The 18920-nt window shown below is 42.6% G+C and overlaps 1 protein-coding gene across 4 annotated transcripts in view; it reads left to right on the forward strand.

Moving 5' to 3' along the window:
* Positions 1–18920, forward strand: part of COL11A1 (collagen type XI alpha 1 chain) — a 393450-nt gene that overhangs the window by 163166 nt on the left and 211364 nt on the right. For all 4 annotated transcript variants that reach the window (XM_086954309.1, XM_086954306.1, XM_086954313.1 and 1 more), the window contains 4 exons: positions 10260–10316; positions 16040–16093; positions 17005–17058; positions 17167–17220. In XM_086954309.1, the coding sequence (XP_086810435.1) occupies positions 10260–10316; positions 16040–16093; positions 17005–17058; positions 17167–17220 (219 nt within the window). The remainder of the gene's footprint in view (positions 1–10259; positions 10317–16039; positions 16094–17004; positions 17059–17166; positions 17221–18920) is intronic.

Raw genomic sequence — 18920 nt, forward strand, 5'->3', positions numbered from 1 at the left:
TTCGGAGATCTTATGCAACTTCGAGATGGCTTGATAGACAGTAGGAGCATTATCTGGAATGAAAATGCAACAGCTCGAATGGATCACTTTACACACCCCACCACGATCTGCTAGGACAACATCTAAAACCATACGGTTTTGTAATGTCATAAGTCTCTCCGCCTGAAGTTCTGTGGTGATATTACCAAGGGCACTGGCAGTAATATTAGCTGTCGATTCTACCACTCGAGTCAAATGTCTCAGGTTCCTACTATTAACCATAGGTCCCCAAAACACGATCATGACAGATAAAGTATGTACCCTTGGCAGCCAGAAACACAGGGGACGGGGACATTGGCAGAACGTAACTTTCAGTGCAAGCACTTACTCCAAGTGAGGCTTGCGAGCCACGACCCACAAGACAAAGATTACCAGTGTGGGGTACGACCCATATTGGAGACGAGCTTTTAAGCTGCTTTTCATTAGTGAACATACTATATTCCCCTCTACTTAGGACCCTATAGGCTTGTACCTCTTCTCTAGGGATAAGAAAAGGATCATGGATCTCATCTTCCATATCCTCTATAGCCATCGATAGCAGCCTCTGATACGAGGTAGGACCAAAGTTGGGGGAACGTTGTTCTTGCGTGGGGTGGGAACCCAGTGCGCTTCGAAACATTGTTTGGAATGCTCGAGCTGACCCTTGGGAACTATACGGTAACACCAGATATGGAATTCCCTTACCCGTAGTATGTGGCATCAACCCACACACCCAACAATTAGTAGTGTTAACCACTAACTGATGCTGATGGAGGAGCTGGATAAAGGAATTATTGCGGAATTCTACACGTCTAGCCTGTTCGTGTTCTGGTAACATATGAAAGGAATGAGGAGAAGCAGTAGAAGTAAGGTTAGGGTAAGGAGTAGGAGTAGGAGGAGCAAGGAAAACGTAAGACATAGTGTAATACACCCCACCCGCCAAAAATGCAGAAGCAGTTAAAAACAAAACAAACAATTGGGATACAAAACATTTCGTACGACTAAGTTTCTGCAGCTTGACTCTATACGCCTGAGCTCCTTCCAAATCATTCAGCTTCGAAAATGCCATTTCCCTACGACCGTCCGCAACGTTTCTTGACACACTTCGTTCTGTGCAGCAATAGTCAATCCCCAGGAGTTCCTAGGAACCGACGGTCTTTAACCTAGCGTCAAGACCTACTGTCCAGAAGGAAGTACGCGCGCGGCCCTACGGCCCTCAATACACAACATGTATTTATTTAGCACAATATTTCTCAGCTGTGGAAGGAAAAAGATACAAGGAAGAAGCTTGATATATATATACAAAAACTTTCAATGATATGAATGTTCAAAATTGATCATGGGAAACGAGGATATTGCAGTTATCAATCTCAGCAAAGCAAGCAAATTTATTTGTCCTTAGTGTGAGATCGCAAAGAATATCGATGTTTCCCTGGACGTGTCTGCTCGTCGAACAAAGGATCTGTTGAAGAGACAGCGTCCTGCTGATCAGTTCGTTGATCTGGTCTTGAGTCTTTTGCTGACAAATGTTCAACAGTGGCTTTCTGCTGCGCTGAGGGTTCTCCAACAAGCTGTGCGTCGCTAAAAGGTACAAACGCCGGCAATGTTTCTGTTTCTGTTGACGCGATGCCTTTCCTTATCCACGGGTCTGCCGGCAAAGGAATAGGGACTCGCTTACAATGGGTAGCATGTACCCAATTTTTCCGCCCCTCAAGACGAACGGCAGTCCTCGTGGCCAGGAGCACCTGGTAAGGTCCGGTGAATCGGGGGTCCAGATTGTTTTTTCGTGAAAAGTTACGAGTAACCACCCAGTTCCCGGGATGGAGCTGGTGGCCTGGACCCTCCGTCTGCGTCGGCAAGGCGTCGTAAACCTGTTGATGAATTAACCTCAGTTTAGCAGTCAAGTCATGTAAGTAATCGATCAACATCGGAAACTCAAGATCAGAGAATATTCCTGGCCTAGGAACCCCCCACACATTCGCAGGACGGCCGAACACTATTTCATAGGGACTAAGCCCTATTCGGGAGTGCACAGTCGCCCTAGTTGACAGTAATGCTAGGGGCAAAGCATCAGGCCACGAAAGTCCAGTCGTAGCTTGAATCTTCGCTAATTTTAGTTTAAGGGTGCCATTGTACCCTTCAACCAATCCAGCTGACTGAGGATGATTGGCGCTATGGAATTTCTGATTGATTCCAAGGCCCTTACACACACTCTTCATCACACTTCCAACAAACTCACTTCCGTTATCTGACCACACGACTCTAGGCATTCCATACCGAGGAAAGTATTCCTTCAGTAGGATTTTCGCAGTAGACAAAGCAGTATTGTCTTTGAGGGGATAGGCCTCAATCCATCGGGAGAATGCGCAAACCACAACCAAAACGTATTTCAGGTTATTGCATCGCTCCATATGGACGAAGTCCAATTGGATCACCTCAAAGGGATACGAAGGAGGAGCAAAACTGCCAGGAGGAGTTGGGGTTCCTTTGCCAGGATTGTACATTATACACACCATACAATTCTTCACCAAACGTTCAGCACACTTAGTAATTCCATCATTCTTCCACACATCAGCCAGCAACTTGCAAATACCTTTCGCGCTAATATGTGCTAACCCATGTGCCATTTGCACAACGGCCAGTACATACGCGTCAGGCAACATCCATCTTTTCTGATCCGACAAATCAATCCAGCAACCATTCACATCCAACCTTCCCGTACTTTCTTTCCACTTCATCTTTTCAGTGTCGGTGGCCTCATTCTGAATAGCTTTCACACTCTCTATGGTATTTTCACACATACTTGATTCTGTAGGCCACCTAACCGAACTTGTCACATACATTCGAGTGCTAAGGTTCCGAGCAGTCTCCTTAGCAATCTCATCTGCAAACGCATTACCATGACCAACATCATCCGTCACTTTACGATGCGCACTACACTTAATAATTGCAATTTGAGCAGGCAAAGTCAATGCATCCAAAAGATCGTTCACAAGCTGGCCATGCTGTATTTTCGTGCCATGCGACGTCAAGAAACCACGCTCTCGCCACAACCGTCCAAAACTATGCGCTACACCGAAAGCATACTGACTATCGGTGTACACATTCACACGTTTACCTTTTGCTAATACACATGCTCTAGTGAGAGCAATCAGCTCTGCAGCTTGGGCAGAATTCTGATTCAATCTCGCAGTCTCAACAACAGTATTCAATGTCACCACAGCATAAGCAGTAGTCACATCACCATTCGGCAACTTAAAACATGACCCATCCACATACAGGGTGCCATCCGGGTCTTCCAATGGGGTGTTTTTAAGGTCCACACGACCTTTTGTTTCCTCTTCTGTCCGCAAGTAACAGTCATGTTCTGCTACTTCATCTGACTCTGCACTAACTGGTAACAAAGTTGCCGGATTTAGGACATTACAACGTTTTATCTGAATGTGGCTTGCCAAAAGCGTCAATTCGTACCCAGACAACCTCGCACTCGTCAAGTGCTGAGTTTTCGTACGATTCAAAAGAGTATCGACTGCATGCGGAACCATCACCGTAAGCATATTATCCATGACCAATCCTGCTGATTGTCGGATGGAGACCGCAGCTGCCGCAGTTGCTCTCAAACAGCTCGGCAATGCTCTAGCTACTGGGTCTAAGGTCGAGGAAAAATATGCACATGGACGCTGTTTACCACCAAAAGGTTGCGTTAAGACACTCAAAGCACAACCTTCCCTCTCGTGAACATATAACGTGAACGGTTTACTGTAATCAGGGGTACCTAACACAGGAGCCGAACACAATGAATCACGTAATTCAGAAAAACTTTTCTGGCATTCTTCCGTCCATGGTAAAGGAGTCGAAACATCCTTGCACGTAAGAGCCACCAATGGTTTCGCTAGCAATGAAAAATTGGGAATCCACTGCCTGCAGTACGACGTGATACCTAAAAAGGCACGCACATCTCTTTGGGTTTGTGGCACAGCCATGCGTGCAATCGCTGCAATTCTCTCTGGGGTCAATCTCCTTCCCTCCTTTGACAATAAGTGACCTAGGTAGGTTACTTCTTGACAACAATATTGGAGTTTAGAAGGTGACACCTTGTGATTTAACTCACAGAGATGTTGCAGCAACGACACTGTAGCGATTTTGCAGATGTCTTGAGTATCAGCAGCCACCAATAAGTCGTCGACGTATTGGATTAAAGCCGCACCAACCGGCAACCTAAACGCATCTAGTTGACCCCTCAAAGCTTGACTGTAAATCGATGGACTTTCACAGTAGCCCTGAGGAGCGCGTTTGAACCGGAAGCTACGTCCACCAAGAGAGAAACCGAAAAGGTCCCTACTCTCTTCGGCAATCGGGATGCTGAAAAATGCATTTTTCAAATCAATCACCGAAAACCATGAAGCAGTAGCTGGAATCAGAGTCAGTAGCGCCGTGATGTCAGGCACAACAGGGAATTGAGGAACCACAATTTTATTTACCTCCCATAAATCAATAACAAAACGATAAACAGGCGGTTTGGTAGGATCAGTACGTTTAAGAATGGGCAGTACAGGACTATTGCACACGTTTCCCCGAGTTTCTTCAATGACATCTTTCTCGATCAAATCATAGATGATCGTTAACAAAGCTCGTTCACCATCAAGGGAGATACGGTATTGGGGAATACGTGGCAAGCGCACATTAGATTTCAACTGAACAACATAAGGGGAGATATCAAGTAGGCCCACATCATTCGGACCCGTCGCCCACAAAGACGCAGGAAGAGAATCCAATTCCGGTGGAAGCTTATCGAGAGACAAGTACATGGGAGAGACTACTCTCTCTCCTAACGTAAGCTTTACACCCGCAGGAGAACAATACAAAGTTGCATACAAGCGTTTAAGCAAATCCAGACCCAAAAGATTTTCGCCACAACCAGTAGACAAAATCAATGGAGCTTCGAGCTCACGAGGCCCAATTTTAAGGGGCAAAGGGCGCGAAACTGGATTGCTAACGGGGGCGCCAGAGAATCCAACGGAAACATTTGTTAAGCCAGACAAAGGTGCGCCAGGGAGTTTCGAATGCATGATAGAACTTTTCGCTGCACCAGTGTCCAACAGAAAAGGCTCAACAACGCCCGATGTAGCAACTGCGACGTAAGGCCCTCTCTGATCAACCGGAACTGATACCACTCCCTCTCCTTGTCTTTGGCTGTCCTAGTAATTACTATCGTCAGTTCCCTGATCGACGTAATAATCGTCTACATTGTACTGCGCAGATCGTCCTTGCGATGATCCACGTTGATCGAAACAGTTATTAGAATTTGATGAATGGTCAGAGCGATCATTCTGAGCACCACGACCTCTACCACGTGATGCGTGCTGTGCACCACCACGGCCTCCTCTAGACGAATTACCACCACTACGGTCATTTAAAGCAGGACAATTGAATTTAATGTGTCCCTCCTGTCTACAATAAGCACATTGGTTGTACCCTAATGAAGATCTTTGGAAAGAAGAATCATTACGCGGCTGCGATCGATTCGATTGCGACTGCGATCTATTCTGCTGAGGCGCATTCTGATTAGAACGCGGCGGATATACTTGTTGTAACAACACTTTAGTTTTTAGCTCTTTTGTTTTTTTATCGGCACGGTCATTTTCCTCTTTTTCTCTATTTTCGTAATATTGTGCCGTAGCCAATATCTGAGCTGAGGTAGAAACGGCCCACGCACTTTCAGAATTCCTTAATTTATGGCTCAAGTCGGGCAATAAGTTTGACACAAACTTATCCACAAACAACCTCTGTCCACCCTCCGTACCCATATCCTGTCCACTATGATCAACGAATGCTTCCTCGAACCTCGTAAAGAAGTCCGAGACACTCTCATCTTTCTTTTGCTTACAGGCTGACAACTTATCCCAATTTACCTTCATAGCTGGCATAAGCGTTTTCATTAATGTAATGATTCGCTGAGGAAGTTCAGCAATCAACTGATCGGGTTTAGTGGCAGCCACTTGTCCAGCGTCTGCCGCTGTAATGGCATTCCAATCGCCACCTAATTCATTTGCGTGATCTTGGTGACGAATCTTCGCCCATACCGGTTGTGGTACGATATTACCGAACAACATGTCGATATCGGCAAGATTCATTATCGTAGCGTCTACGAGCTGCGATAATTCCTTGTAATACCCAGCAGGATTTTTGCGAGGATCGGGCAAAGTTTGTTTCACCTGAAGCACTTCCGATCGTTTCCATGGGAGGTGTATCCACACTCTCTGGAAATGTGCCGGAACTGGCTGGGCACCAGTATTATCAATTGGTATCCAAACTGGCGGAACTTCACGCATAGGATATTGGCCAGACTCGGTTTGTTTTTCAATGTCCTCAACGAACAATGCATGAGGAATAGGAGCGGGACGAAGAGATAGTAAGTGCTCAACAGCACGTCGAACATTAGTGTCGACTATCAGTCCAGTTGCGAACTGGAGCCGAAGTTCAGACAGGGCGGTCAGCACCTCGTCAGGCGCATTAACCACTATCTGATCATGTAAGAACTTGCACATTTCATCAAACACATATCTCTGAGTTGGTATGTTGAATTGATCAAACGTTTCGAGGACAACACGAGGTGGATTTCTAACAGGGTTTATCATCCAACCCATCGCCATATTGTATAGCGCAACACGTTCTCTATTACCAGGAAGCTGGCTACGTCTCTGAGGACCATCAGAACCAGCAGACCCAAAAACAGGTCCGAGCGACTGGAAGAAGTTTGTCGCAAGGGGAGAATTACGATTACGAGTAGAGGGAGAAGAATAAGACACAGGACTAACAAGAGAAGGAGTAGAGACATTAGCAGCAACAGGGGTTAACAACACAGGAGCAGTAGCGGGAACAGGAGTATGTGGAAGCGGAGGAGCAGTAGGAATAGAAATAGGCAAAGGAGCAGGAACAGGCGGAAGAGCGGGTGCAGGTTGAGGAACTGGTGGAGGAATAACAGGTGGAAGAACAGGTACGGCAGGGACCACAGGAGCTGCGGTACCCTGTACGTACGGAGGTGGCGACTTCATAAGATAAGACATTAAAGAATCCTCAACTGCCTCTTCCTTCTTATCCGACTCCGTAGGCAAAGCAGGATAGCATTTGTCTATGGACATACGCTGTAATCTCTCAAACACTTCCTTATCCTTATCCTCCTTATCACGCTGAAACTGCTCAGCTTTCTTCACTATAGTAGCAACAGTATCTCGCTGACTACGTTTATTTTGTCTGATCTCTTTCTGTCGGGCTTCTTTGCGCCAGAACCGAAAGGCATCAAACATGGCCGGCCTAGATTTGCGTTCGAACAACTTTATTTCCAAATTATCTAAGATCGACGCTTCGAAGCTACCGTGAGGTGGCCAACGAAGATCGCCGTCTTTCTTTGTATATTTTATCCAATAATCGTTAAAAGCAATCGGGCCTAGCCCATGTTTGCTATATAAATCATAAGTAGGAGTTCCAACCGGAGGTATCGGACACGAGTCCTCCAGCAGGGAATCCGCACCACAAGGTCTAAAGCAACTGAACAAAGTACTACGACCAGGCATCTTGCACACTAGCCGAGTTTCACAAACTTCAAGGGTTACGGGATTTCGGGATTTACCAAGTCCCAGCAAAGAACTAAACCCTCGGTCTTTGGCGGCTGCAGGCGTCAAACAAATACAACAACAACGAAGTACGCTAGCAAAGTGTCACCGACAAAAACACTCACACAGCGTGTACAACAAAGACACCCGCTAAAGTGTCAACAACAAAAACACTCGCTAAAGTGTTTACAACAAAGACACTCGCTAAAGTGTCTACAACCAAGAACTCTGGGAGCGACCCACAAATACTTAACTCAAAGATCAATGGCGTCCTCAGGAAGGCCCGTCAATCGTCTCGCTATACCAAGGTCTACGCCAGGCGCCAAAACAGGTCTACAGTCAGGGCAGCAGTCCGTTGCAGCCGTTAGGAGGCGGGAATCTTCGCGGGAAAAGTCTTCGGGCCACTTATTTCGACAACAGGATCGATGAAGCGGGGTGCACCTTCCCTCGGAGATTTCACACGAAGTTCCTCACGATCGTCGGGCTTGGACCGGTACCACTGATGAAGCCCCACGTTGGGCGCCAACTGAAGGACTGGGTTCTTTTGGACCCAGCGGTGCCAGGGCACAACACCTGAAACCTTCGTGGGTAACCTGCTCCGGCGTACAAGTCACAGAGACACGGGACACTTCCTTCGGCGTCAAAGAGTCAAGGTTTATTTACTGCAGGGAACACAGAAGTCACAGGAAGTACATCGAGTGTAGTTCGGGGAGACTGCTTCAAATTGTATTTGTGGATCGCTCCTTTTATACAGTTTTTACCCATAGGATAACATGATACACAATAGTTTACAACCTGGTTCCCACAAGTTGCTCTCAGAGGGGTCGCTTTGGTCACTTTGAAACACACAAGGTCCGGAACATAAGTGCGGAAACATTTGGCGGTTCCCAACTGTAAAAACCCATCTTCCCACCATTAGCAAATTCCAATCAGCAGTAAAGTAGATCGAAATAGGAACGAAGACAGGTGCAGAGGAAGACGGAAACAGTAGGGAGATCGGAAAGGGTGAAAAAAGGGAGGTATCGAGAAGCACAAGATACAGGCATCAAAGGGACGTGCCTAATGAGATGCACGGCTGAGACAATGAGTCCGTGCGGCAAGATGAGCCTCGAGCGGCGTCATCTGCCTTACAGCAGCAACCCCCTCGTCATAAAGACACTTTCAAAGAACATGTGTCTTCCGCTTGGGAGTCCCAGGGTCGCGAAGCGGACAGCGTCCGTTCGCTGGCTACTTGAGGGCAAGAGACAAAATGGATGCCGTATCTAAGATGGAACCCGTGGGTACAGATGAAAAACCCACGTAACAAACGAACGGTTTAAGTTAGCACAGCGAAACTGCGCACACTTACTAAACTCGTCATTTGCGGTTCATAGATACTAGACTCGCCCATATTCGTGCGAGTCGAAAACACCACTTACAATTGTCACGGAACCTCAACCTTATGGCCCATTAATATCTTCTCTCATTGAATAGATGGCCAGAAGAACAAGTACCAGCAAAGCAAATTAATCTTGCCTGGCCAACGGGTGATTTTTTTTATTTTTTACGAGCATATGCCAAAATGAAAATGAAAACTGAAAAGAAAAAATGCTTCCATATACACATGGCTGCCATATGTTTTCAATAAACATTTCAAATTTAAGCAAACATTCACCGATGCAGCTGTTTATTTTGATGTTTTTAATTTAAAAGCCATTCAGTTATGCCATACATTTTAATATTATTACTTGTGAAGCGGACGAGAATAAATCACTTCCTAACGAAGGACTCAAATACCAGGCAGTAACAATGTTACAATACCACTTTTTAGCAACTTTAAGAAAGAGTTAGAAAATAAATCACTGTCGAACTTGCTACCCGTATTGCAGAAAGAATAGCTGATATTTAAATACAATTTAAAGCAGCTTTGTCAATGAAGAAAATTGAGCTATCTTTAGATGGCTGTGAACAATGTGCAAAGGCTTTGTGCAGTCACTTAATGCTAAAGGAGAAAATGATGTATGCTATGAAGGGACAAAGCAAAATGTGAATGACAGTTCAACAGACCAATGGATAAAGCCATCTGACCGAAAGCACCTCTATGTATGTATATTATATATGATTTTTTTTAAAGTTTAATAGATTAATGATGCAGTTAAAGTTTTCATAAAGGCCAGACCTAAAAGTGCACTTCCACACCTACACAGTCATTTTGATTATAAGATGTCCCTGCTAAATTACTGAAGCCATCTATGATGAAAGTAATTGTCTCAGTTGAAATGTTTTAAAATAATCCTAAACATGCTAGAATCTGAAAGTAATAATTGCCTTATGTTAGTAACATCAATATAGAAAATGGTATGATACCACAAAATTGTAAACAAATATCCCTGCCGAGAAATATTGTAATTTTAAAGTAATTCTCTCAGTTGAAATGTTTTGATTACATTCCAAACATGCTTAAATGTGAAAATAACAATTGCCTCATGTTAGTAACGTCAATATAGAAATTGCTAAGGTACCACAATTTTGTAACCATATTTTCCTGATGGGAAATACTGTGTCCTAAGTATTATTTACAAAAAATATTGACTCACTTGAGTTACTAACAGAAAATCTACATTAATTGCCAATATTTGTATTTTACAGATTGCAATGCGGGGCCCAACCGGACCAATGGGGCTTACTGGGAGATCAGGCCCTGTGGTAAGTTGAAACAATGTGTAAACCCATTGACTACTTTACAATCCTAAACACTCTCCGAGAAACTGAAAATTGATTCTGATTCAGTTTATTATTAATGCACTCTAAATGATAAATGAAATTATAGTCTATTATTCCTACATAACATGTTTTATATTAAGTAACATACTTCAAATATCTGTATATCCATCCTCTAAGCAGTGTTTGCTGCACCCCTGTTGGAATGATAATACTGTAACCTATCTTTCAATATATATATATATTAATTGCCATTCATTGTAGGTTTATATAAGTAAGCTAATTATTACTTTAAATTGCACACACAATGTATATTTCCATCATTAAGTAATCAGACATTTCAGGGCACCTTTACCACCTACGCAAATAGCAACAATAAGGTGGAAGACGACAAAATTTGACCTAAAAAGTCATGAGCGCTACAGAACATGTAGTGCGAATGGTAAAACCAATTTTTCCATGGGACCTGAAACACCTTCAGTGGTCTAGAATGCTTATTTTATCCAATTTATTTTAATTAATGCATTTTTATAAAGCGCAGACTTTACCCGAAGGTGTCAGAGCACTGTACAATTCACGAAGTATGAGTCAATCGAATGTAAAATCCAAATATATGAGTTTTCCAAGACGATTTAAGGGACTCGTGATGTCACTGTGAGCAAGGGGGAGAGCGACCTTCTCTCAGCTTGAAGTAAATGGTGCGCGTCGGTACAAGCACTGTGTGTGTAGCAACAGTTTAAAAAAAACTCAATTCACTGAGAGAGTGCTTGGGGTCATGTTATAACTTACCTCATTGTCTCTGGAAAGGAATGCAGGCCGTTTAAGGCATCCTGCAGGAATGTGTGGAGCAAGTCCAGCTAAAAAAACGAAAACTTTTCTTTAATTGGCAAACACTAAAGAAACTTCTTGTTTGCTACTCTACCTTTCACTCAATAAAGTAATAATTTTTGTTTTTCGAATGGACCAATGATGATAATTCTTAGACGCTGCCTAAGGGGCATAACTTTATGTGCCACGCCATCATCAATGTCCGTCTTTGTAGCCTGCAATAGATTGCATACTGGGACATTAAGTTTGTTTTTTCATAATTGAAAATCTAAAAATGCAAAGTGCTCTGGGCCATAAAGTATGGTGTCATACATAGCACATGCCCAATTGTTGGGCATTTAATGTGTTTACAAAAGATCAAAGCAAAGCCCATATATTATTTGGGATAAAATACCCCCTTTACTCAACATTATAAGGATATTACAAGTCACCTGAGAGTTCTGTGACCAGCTGCTTTTAACACTTATTTCCATTTTATTATCCAGACACCAATGTAATGACATGCAATTCACAGTTGAATTATCTTGTTTAACCAATTTGCATCTTTTCTTGGATCAATCCGAGCAGATACCCACATGACCAGAAACCAAGGTTGGCCGTTATAGTATGCTAATAAAAATAACACTAACGATCAAACCGGCTACAACTTGAAATAGAGTACTTGTACTTGATCTCCAATTGTTCATACATTGGCTGGAGACAGTCGAACAGACGATCTAACAAAATGCTCTTGCCATTATTTGAAAATATTACATCCCACTGGATATCTGAAACCTATAGTGAACTTTTTTGAAGGAGAGAACCTGAATCAAAAGAAGGCTTGCTTCACAATAAGGGGGAGAGCGTACGTAGCTAGTGCTGCATTCCATAGCTGTCCAGAGAAAATTAAGTAATAGTCATGCTTTCAGTACCAGAGAGAGCATTTGCTTCCATGACCATGTTGATAGACAGTGACTTTCTGATGATCTCAGATCACTGATTCTCGACCCTTGTATCTTCACTACATATATCCATGCACATATTTAAAATACTGGATAGAACGGTAATAATTTAAAGTCAGACAATTAAACTGGAAGATGGCATACCTGTCTTTGATGATCTGCCAACGTCAGGCCCATTTCCAATCGTGCCTACATTTTCAGTAGGTCACGTGTCTGATTAGCAAAAGGTTTTTGCTCTTGTGTGTACTGGGTTTGATTTCCCTCCTCTACAATATATGAAGACTAGGGTGAGCTGTTCATTTGGTGACATCTATGCCACTTGGCACGGGGAAGCAGTAATGCTTCACCTGGTAATGCTCACTGCAAAATCTGTAATTCAGGGCCAAAAGACCATTTGCATTGGCATCAGATTTAGTGAGTTCAACTGACATCTCAATGCTCGTGTCGTACAGTTATCACAAAACTGGCAGAAAACATGTCTTTGAGAACTGTAGTATCCCACTGAGCCATCTCTCTGTGATATCCTCCAGGTATCAGAAGAAGATTAGCTCATATCTTCTCAGTATTTATAAAGTTCGAAATTGTTACTAATAGCAGCATTCTGCACTGTGCATAAGGAGACAAATCACACCTCAACTAAACATTAAGTTGAGTTAAGGTTAACAGGAACATAGCATTCCTTGAGCCAATGCCATTCAATATCTGTGCACATCCATAAGGGACACACTCTATAATGTAGAATACTGGCCCCAGAAACATGCTGTTAGCCTCAGGTATGGAACAGAGTCTCTGCTTACCAACAACATGCTACGAAATCTTCAACAGATAATATCCAGGTATCTGTTCTGAACATCACATAGCAACATAACATAACATAACACATAACTGTAAGGAGCACATTCAACAATTGGGCCTCTTGGCACTGAAGTAGCAGATATTTATTGTTACCCAACTCAATGGTAGTCATGTTATCACCCTCAGAAGGATGAAAGGCTGGGTGAGTTTGCCAGAATATAAACATGAGACCATGAACTCAAAAACAGATCTCTGGAGTGTATATATTAAGCCGCTGTGGCTCCAGACTCTCCCCACCCAATGAGCCTGTTGCAAGACATAGACATCCCTATAGCGGATGCACGATCACCCTGTAAATAACATAAAGGATGACTCATACCTTCATATTGACTGAACCTTCACACTAACCAAAACAATCTGTCACCTTCCCCTGCCACATAAAAATGTTTATGTCCATCGACCCTTGCCTACCCTCCACAGGCTTACAAATGACTCTCCATTCATTAAACTAGCTTTTTCTCTAGTTAGGTGAACATGTATGTTGCCTTCCTAACAGGACAGCATGGGTGGATGTTAATCATCCAACTCATAGACTTATTAGGTACACTGGAATCCTATGCATACCCCAGTGGAATCAAGATTTGGATTCATATCAGCTGTGCCTTCTTGGAAGATAGCCCCACCAACAACTCTGGTCCTCTGCATTCCATTCTTCAGGACAGTGATCCCCAGGGTCACAATAACAGTGTGCACAGCCCATCTATTCGTCTCCATGTGCACAGAGGCTTATCCATGGACCTTCAGGATTCACCAGGCACCTGCCTCATTTTCTCAATAATAACCTTGCACTGAAACTCTTCCCTGGGAGAAATTATAACATTCGTCAAGCAAAGAACTAACATTCACATTCGGGAAAAACCCTATGTATTGTAATGAGAGGGACAATGATAAGCATGGATAGTCTTGATGAAAATTTGGCGGAAGGATAGTTTCTCAACATTATAGAAACTATTAACAACACCATCTCCCATACAAATCATTTGTGTACAGTCATTCTGCCTCAGTTGACTTTTGCACATTGCTATAGTGAAATATCACCCATCTTTCATCCCATGGAATGAAAACAACAATAATGATGTGTCATTTAAGGCGGGAACACTTTGCCTGTTGCTATGTTTTGAAAAGCATGTCATCAGAAAACTCATTGGTGGTATTTATAAGTCAGAAGAATTAGCTTACGTGTTTAAGAGAAGTTATTTTGGTGTGTAAAAGAAAAAACAACTGAAAGTGGTTCCTCATAATACACTGAAAAATCCACGTAATATTAAGGTACCAAACATCAGACCTTGAAATTTCACTCAGCTGCATGTGGTTTGAAATGCCCCTCCCCTTTTGAGAGAAATTGTATGGATACACTAATGGGTGGTCATTCCTGTCACTAGCAAGTGGCAGCTGCTGTACATTAGGAAAATGTGAAAAACTTCCCTATTGGGCAATTGATTGGTTTTTCTAGACTCCTATGTGGGCGTTTTCTGCATGAGTCATGCTTTATGCTAATTATGCCCATCCCTAGGTGTGAAACCTGTTGGTACTAGTGGTAGAAGAGGTAATATTGTCAGCATAATATTAACTTACTGCTGTTCAAATATTGAGTGGTGATGCAGTGCTGAATGTGGTGTCTCCCAGGTGTTATGTCCTGACAACATAAAATACTATCTGCCAATAACGATAATATCGTTTATGTAATATCAAATGTGCAGTCCATAGCGGGGAAGACATAAATCATCAAATTCAACATTTAGCCTCCACCACATGGGAAAATACACAATTTTTTACGAAATGAGGCTACCTCTGTTAGCTAATATAAGTTTGGGTGCACGAAATAGGCATAAAGCTTAGTCACATATGTAGTTAACCCCTAAAGGGCAGGCTAGGTGGTGATGTAAACGTATGCTTTTGTGGTGAGAGCTGCAGCGGTGACACCACATATAAACTTGCAATACTGGAATGTTGAGATCAAGAATGAAAAGAAAGAAAATACTTCTCCTATTCTATTGTTAACAGCATTCCAGAACGGTAAGTAGCCGCATGAAGATAAAATGTCCTGGGTGTGCATGTGGGTCATGATTCGGCCTTGATGAGCACTTTAGAAAAACAAATGTCTCTTGGTCACATGGTCACAGTAAGCAACAATTTAAGGTACGATTCACTGTTGCTCAATGTTCATGGAACCACTTGCTACTGGTCTGTAACACACTAGATCAGTGATTAAGTGCTCTGTATTGGGGTGAGCACGTACTACAGAAGTTTTAGCATCTTTATAAAGAGTGCCATGTTGTAATGAAGTAGGACTATCTGGCTTCAAACAAAGGGGTCGAATATGATTGCAGTGAATCTGCATCCTCCGGGCCGGTGGAAGCCACCGCTGGCCCGGAGGATGCGGATTCACCGCCGCGTTCCGAGAAAACACCCCCCGCCAGATTAGGATGGCGGTGAAAACAGCGGCAGACAACAGGTCCATCCGCCACTGATCCGCGGGGTGTTGACCGCAATTTCGTGGCGGTGTCAGCAAGACACCATCAGCCAAATTAGGCTGTGTGTGTAAACATGCTTTTCCGCAGCGGCTTTTCTGCCTTGGAAAAGCATGTGGACCTTTGCTTCTGTGGGCCCCTTGCGGGCCCCCAGGATGAAGGGGGGATGGGGGTACACATGGGGGGTACCTATGGTACCCCTCTGCATTTGCATGCACAAAGCGGCAGGCACCGCGCGGTGCCTGCCGCTTTATGCATGCAAATGCAAAGCATGCATTTTTAACCTTGCGACGGGTGCTGCTTCAAGCAGCACCCGCCGCAATATTAAAGATAAGGGATGTGACCGCCAGGGTGGCGGTCACATCCTAATTGGTATGGAGGGAACGCCGCTGCCCCTGCGGACGGTCCCTCCACCTCGGGGGTGGCGGACAGACGCAGGTCCGTCCGCCATCATAATTGACGTCATAGATTTATTTGTTTTATTTTTTGCAGCTCGTACGACTATTAATATTTTGCTGTTAACTGAAGTGCATGTTCTGGGTTGTATTATGCAGCTAAAGAAAGCTTCATATGCTCGTATATGAATATATTTTTATGTTACATTTTTATACAGGGCTCACCTGGTGCTCCTGGGATCAAAGGAGATGGTGGTGAAGGAGGTCCACAGGTATGTATCATCGGTAATGATTGATTATGACTTCTCTTTAGTTTCTTGCATTGAAAGTCACTCTCACGCTGTTTAAAATCAGGAGGTTTAGCCAGCATTTAATTGGTGCTGATGCTGCATTTGGCGGTACTGGGACTCCTTTTTAAGACTCAAGACCTCTTTTCAACACTAGACTTTGACCCGGTGCAAGCGAGAGAAAGGCAGAGAAGGCAAAACTGAGGAAGAGTAAGAGATAGCTAGGAAAACACTGGCAAAATGATAACGCAGGAATGAAGTTCAACCTGTGAGAATGAGAAGTGCATGCTGTTTGGAAGAAAGATGCACTGAAAGCAAGCGCCTAAGAAAATATTTGCAGCCGTAAACTTATTTATTTATTTATTCATATTTTTTTTCTTGCAAATTGAGCACTGGCAACTACATCCTGTTAGTAACAGAACCCGCACAGTTACAAGTTGCCTTTTTGAAAATAAAAATGCCATGAATAATGATGGGTAAGATTTCCTGGCAGTTAGATTGCTTACATTTCAAACCAGGAAGTCAAAAAATGGCTTCAGCGAAAAATGAATATGGATATTGCAAATGAAATCCGTTTTTCCAAATATGTCAACAAAAACTATTCATCACGAAGTGTAAAGAGTGGTCAGTCGCACAACGACAAATTAAAAATATTCAGGCGATGCAAAAAAAGTTTAAAATCCCCTTCATCCATAGTATGTTTCGGTTTATGTAGAATATCTCTCTATACATATGCATCCATATTTTCATGCTTGGAAATATATGCACGTCATTTTTTAAATTGCAATCAATTTCCTTTAACAAGGCTTTATATTTTTCAAAAATGTTTATTTTGTTGAATTACTCATTAAAAAGGCATTTTATATATTCCTAACAATTATTCTCTTTTCATTAAGGGTCCTCGAGGCATTCAAGGCCCCCCTGGTCCAATTGGAAAAGCTGGGAAAAGGGTAGGTGTTCTGCAGATCTATTTGGAAACAAGGCTTTCTCAGTGGTTGGCAGTTTCACACCTCCAGCAGCACATGGCAAGTTAAAAGTCGATGTTTTATATTCCCTAGGGCCGCCTTGGTGCTGATGGAGCTAGAGGGATGCCAGGAGAACCGGGATCGAAAGTAAGTATTTTTAGGTTTCTAATAATGTTTTCACTTCCGCGTAAAACACATGCCATGAAAGGTTGAACTAAGAAAACGCAGCATATTATTATTTTTGCACATAAAATGCTAAGTTAATATTTTTGAGGTAAAATATTGCTCTGAAAGCGCCTCCTTTGTAGCAGATAGGTAGTTGGTAAGAGCACGCTAGGAAAAGAAAACGTTCAAAGTGAAAGTTCGCATTGGTTTTCACTATAATTCGTGTAAAATGAATGAAAAGTAGATAACATTGACAGATGTTGGTATGCGACGCTTTGAATTTATATAGTACTTTAAAGAGCATAAGAAAGCTTATTTTTGTAAAAAAAAAAAAAAAAAGACCTTTAACCAGGCAAATCCAGAAGAGGAAAAGGAGATGTGTTAAAAGTGCCATGCTAACCTCCTTAAAAGTTGAGGATGGCTGGACTGCTTGTACAGCTAATGTGCTTCTGTGCCATATCTTTTTGTAGTTAACTTAGCAAAGGCCACGATGGGAACCTTATTCAAAGACTTTAGGTACTACGATTATTTTTTTTTTTAAATACATTTATGTTTGAGATTCTATTTGAAAACGGGGAGAACGTCAATATGATGAGGTTAGAGGCTGCCGTGATGCCAACAGATATGCAGATAAGGGTAACTTGCAATGGATCAAGTAGAGACAGAAAGATTTCCTGTCCTTATTGGCTCCTGCAAGTCCAGTAGACCTTTCATTGAACAGACCTTAAACGAGATCGTCAGAGTGCTAGTGACTACACAGAATAAAACTTTTGCCCAGTCCACATGAGACAACAACGAGTAGAAACCAGTAGGTAGGGTATCACAGTGCAATTTCAAAGGTAGGAAATCCTTTTATTCACACATGAATGCTACAGATAGAGCTAGCGGTAGAAATCCTTGTGAAGGCCTTTGAATCTTGACTCATCTATTGGCACATGAAGGGCTGAAACATGTTGGAACTACTAAGGATGTTTGGCTCATTATACCCATATTTATCTGCTTCTCATCTTTCTTTTCAATCATACCTCTGGTACCCACCCATAAAGGAAAGTCTCTTTCAGTTAAGGTATTTTATATATATTAATACTATCCAGTATTTCCTATCAAGAACTCTCTCCCACTGAGGTTGAGTCCACTAAAATATTATCATCTTATCAGGGTGGGATGAGCTTGCCTATGCTGAAACATACCGCAAATGTGTGGATGAGACTTCCTTATCCAATCAATACTGTATTATTCAGTTAATGGGGATGTAAAAATCATCAAATACCATTGCATCTCTTTGCAGTTTCATGTTATGGTATTGGAGGATGTACAATGTGTTTGGCTCCTTAACATTCTCTTACTGATATAGGAGCTGTGAAAAGTAGCATCACTAAAACTGATTTTGTTATAACTCCAAGATAGTGAAAGTAGTTTCAAAGAGGAGTTTAATGATTCTTGTCACAACCTCATGCCACATCAAGTGACAGCTGCCACAGAGAATAAACATTATGATAAAGGAATGTTCCAAGGCTAGGAATAGGTAAGAGGAACAAGGGCCAAACCAAGTGAAACAAAATCTGGTGCATTAAAGATAAATATTCGCATTGTCTATAAAGCGTACTAAAAGAGATAATACTAAGTACAAGAATATATATTTAGCATATACGTAATTCTAATCATAACAGATTTCATCAGAT

Source organism: Lissotriton vulgaris, chromosome 1_1, assembly GCF_964263255.1.
Source record: "Lissotriton vulgaris chromosome 1_1, aLisVul1.2, whole genome shotgun sequence".
Lineage (NCBI taxonomy): Eukaryota > Metazoa > Chordata > Amphibia > Caudata > Salamandridae > Lissotriton > Lissotriton vulgaris.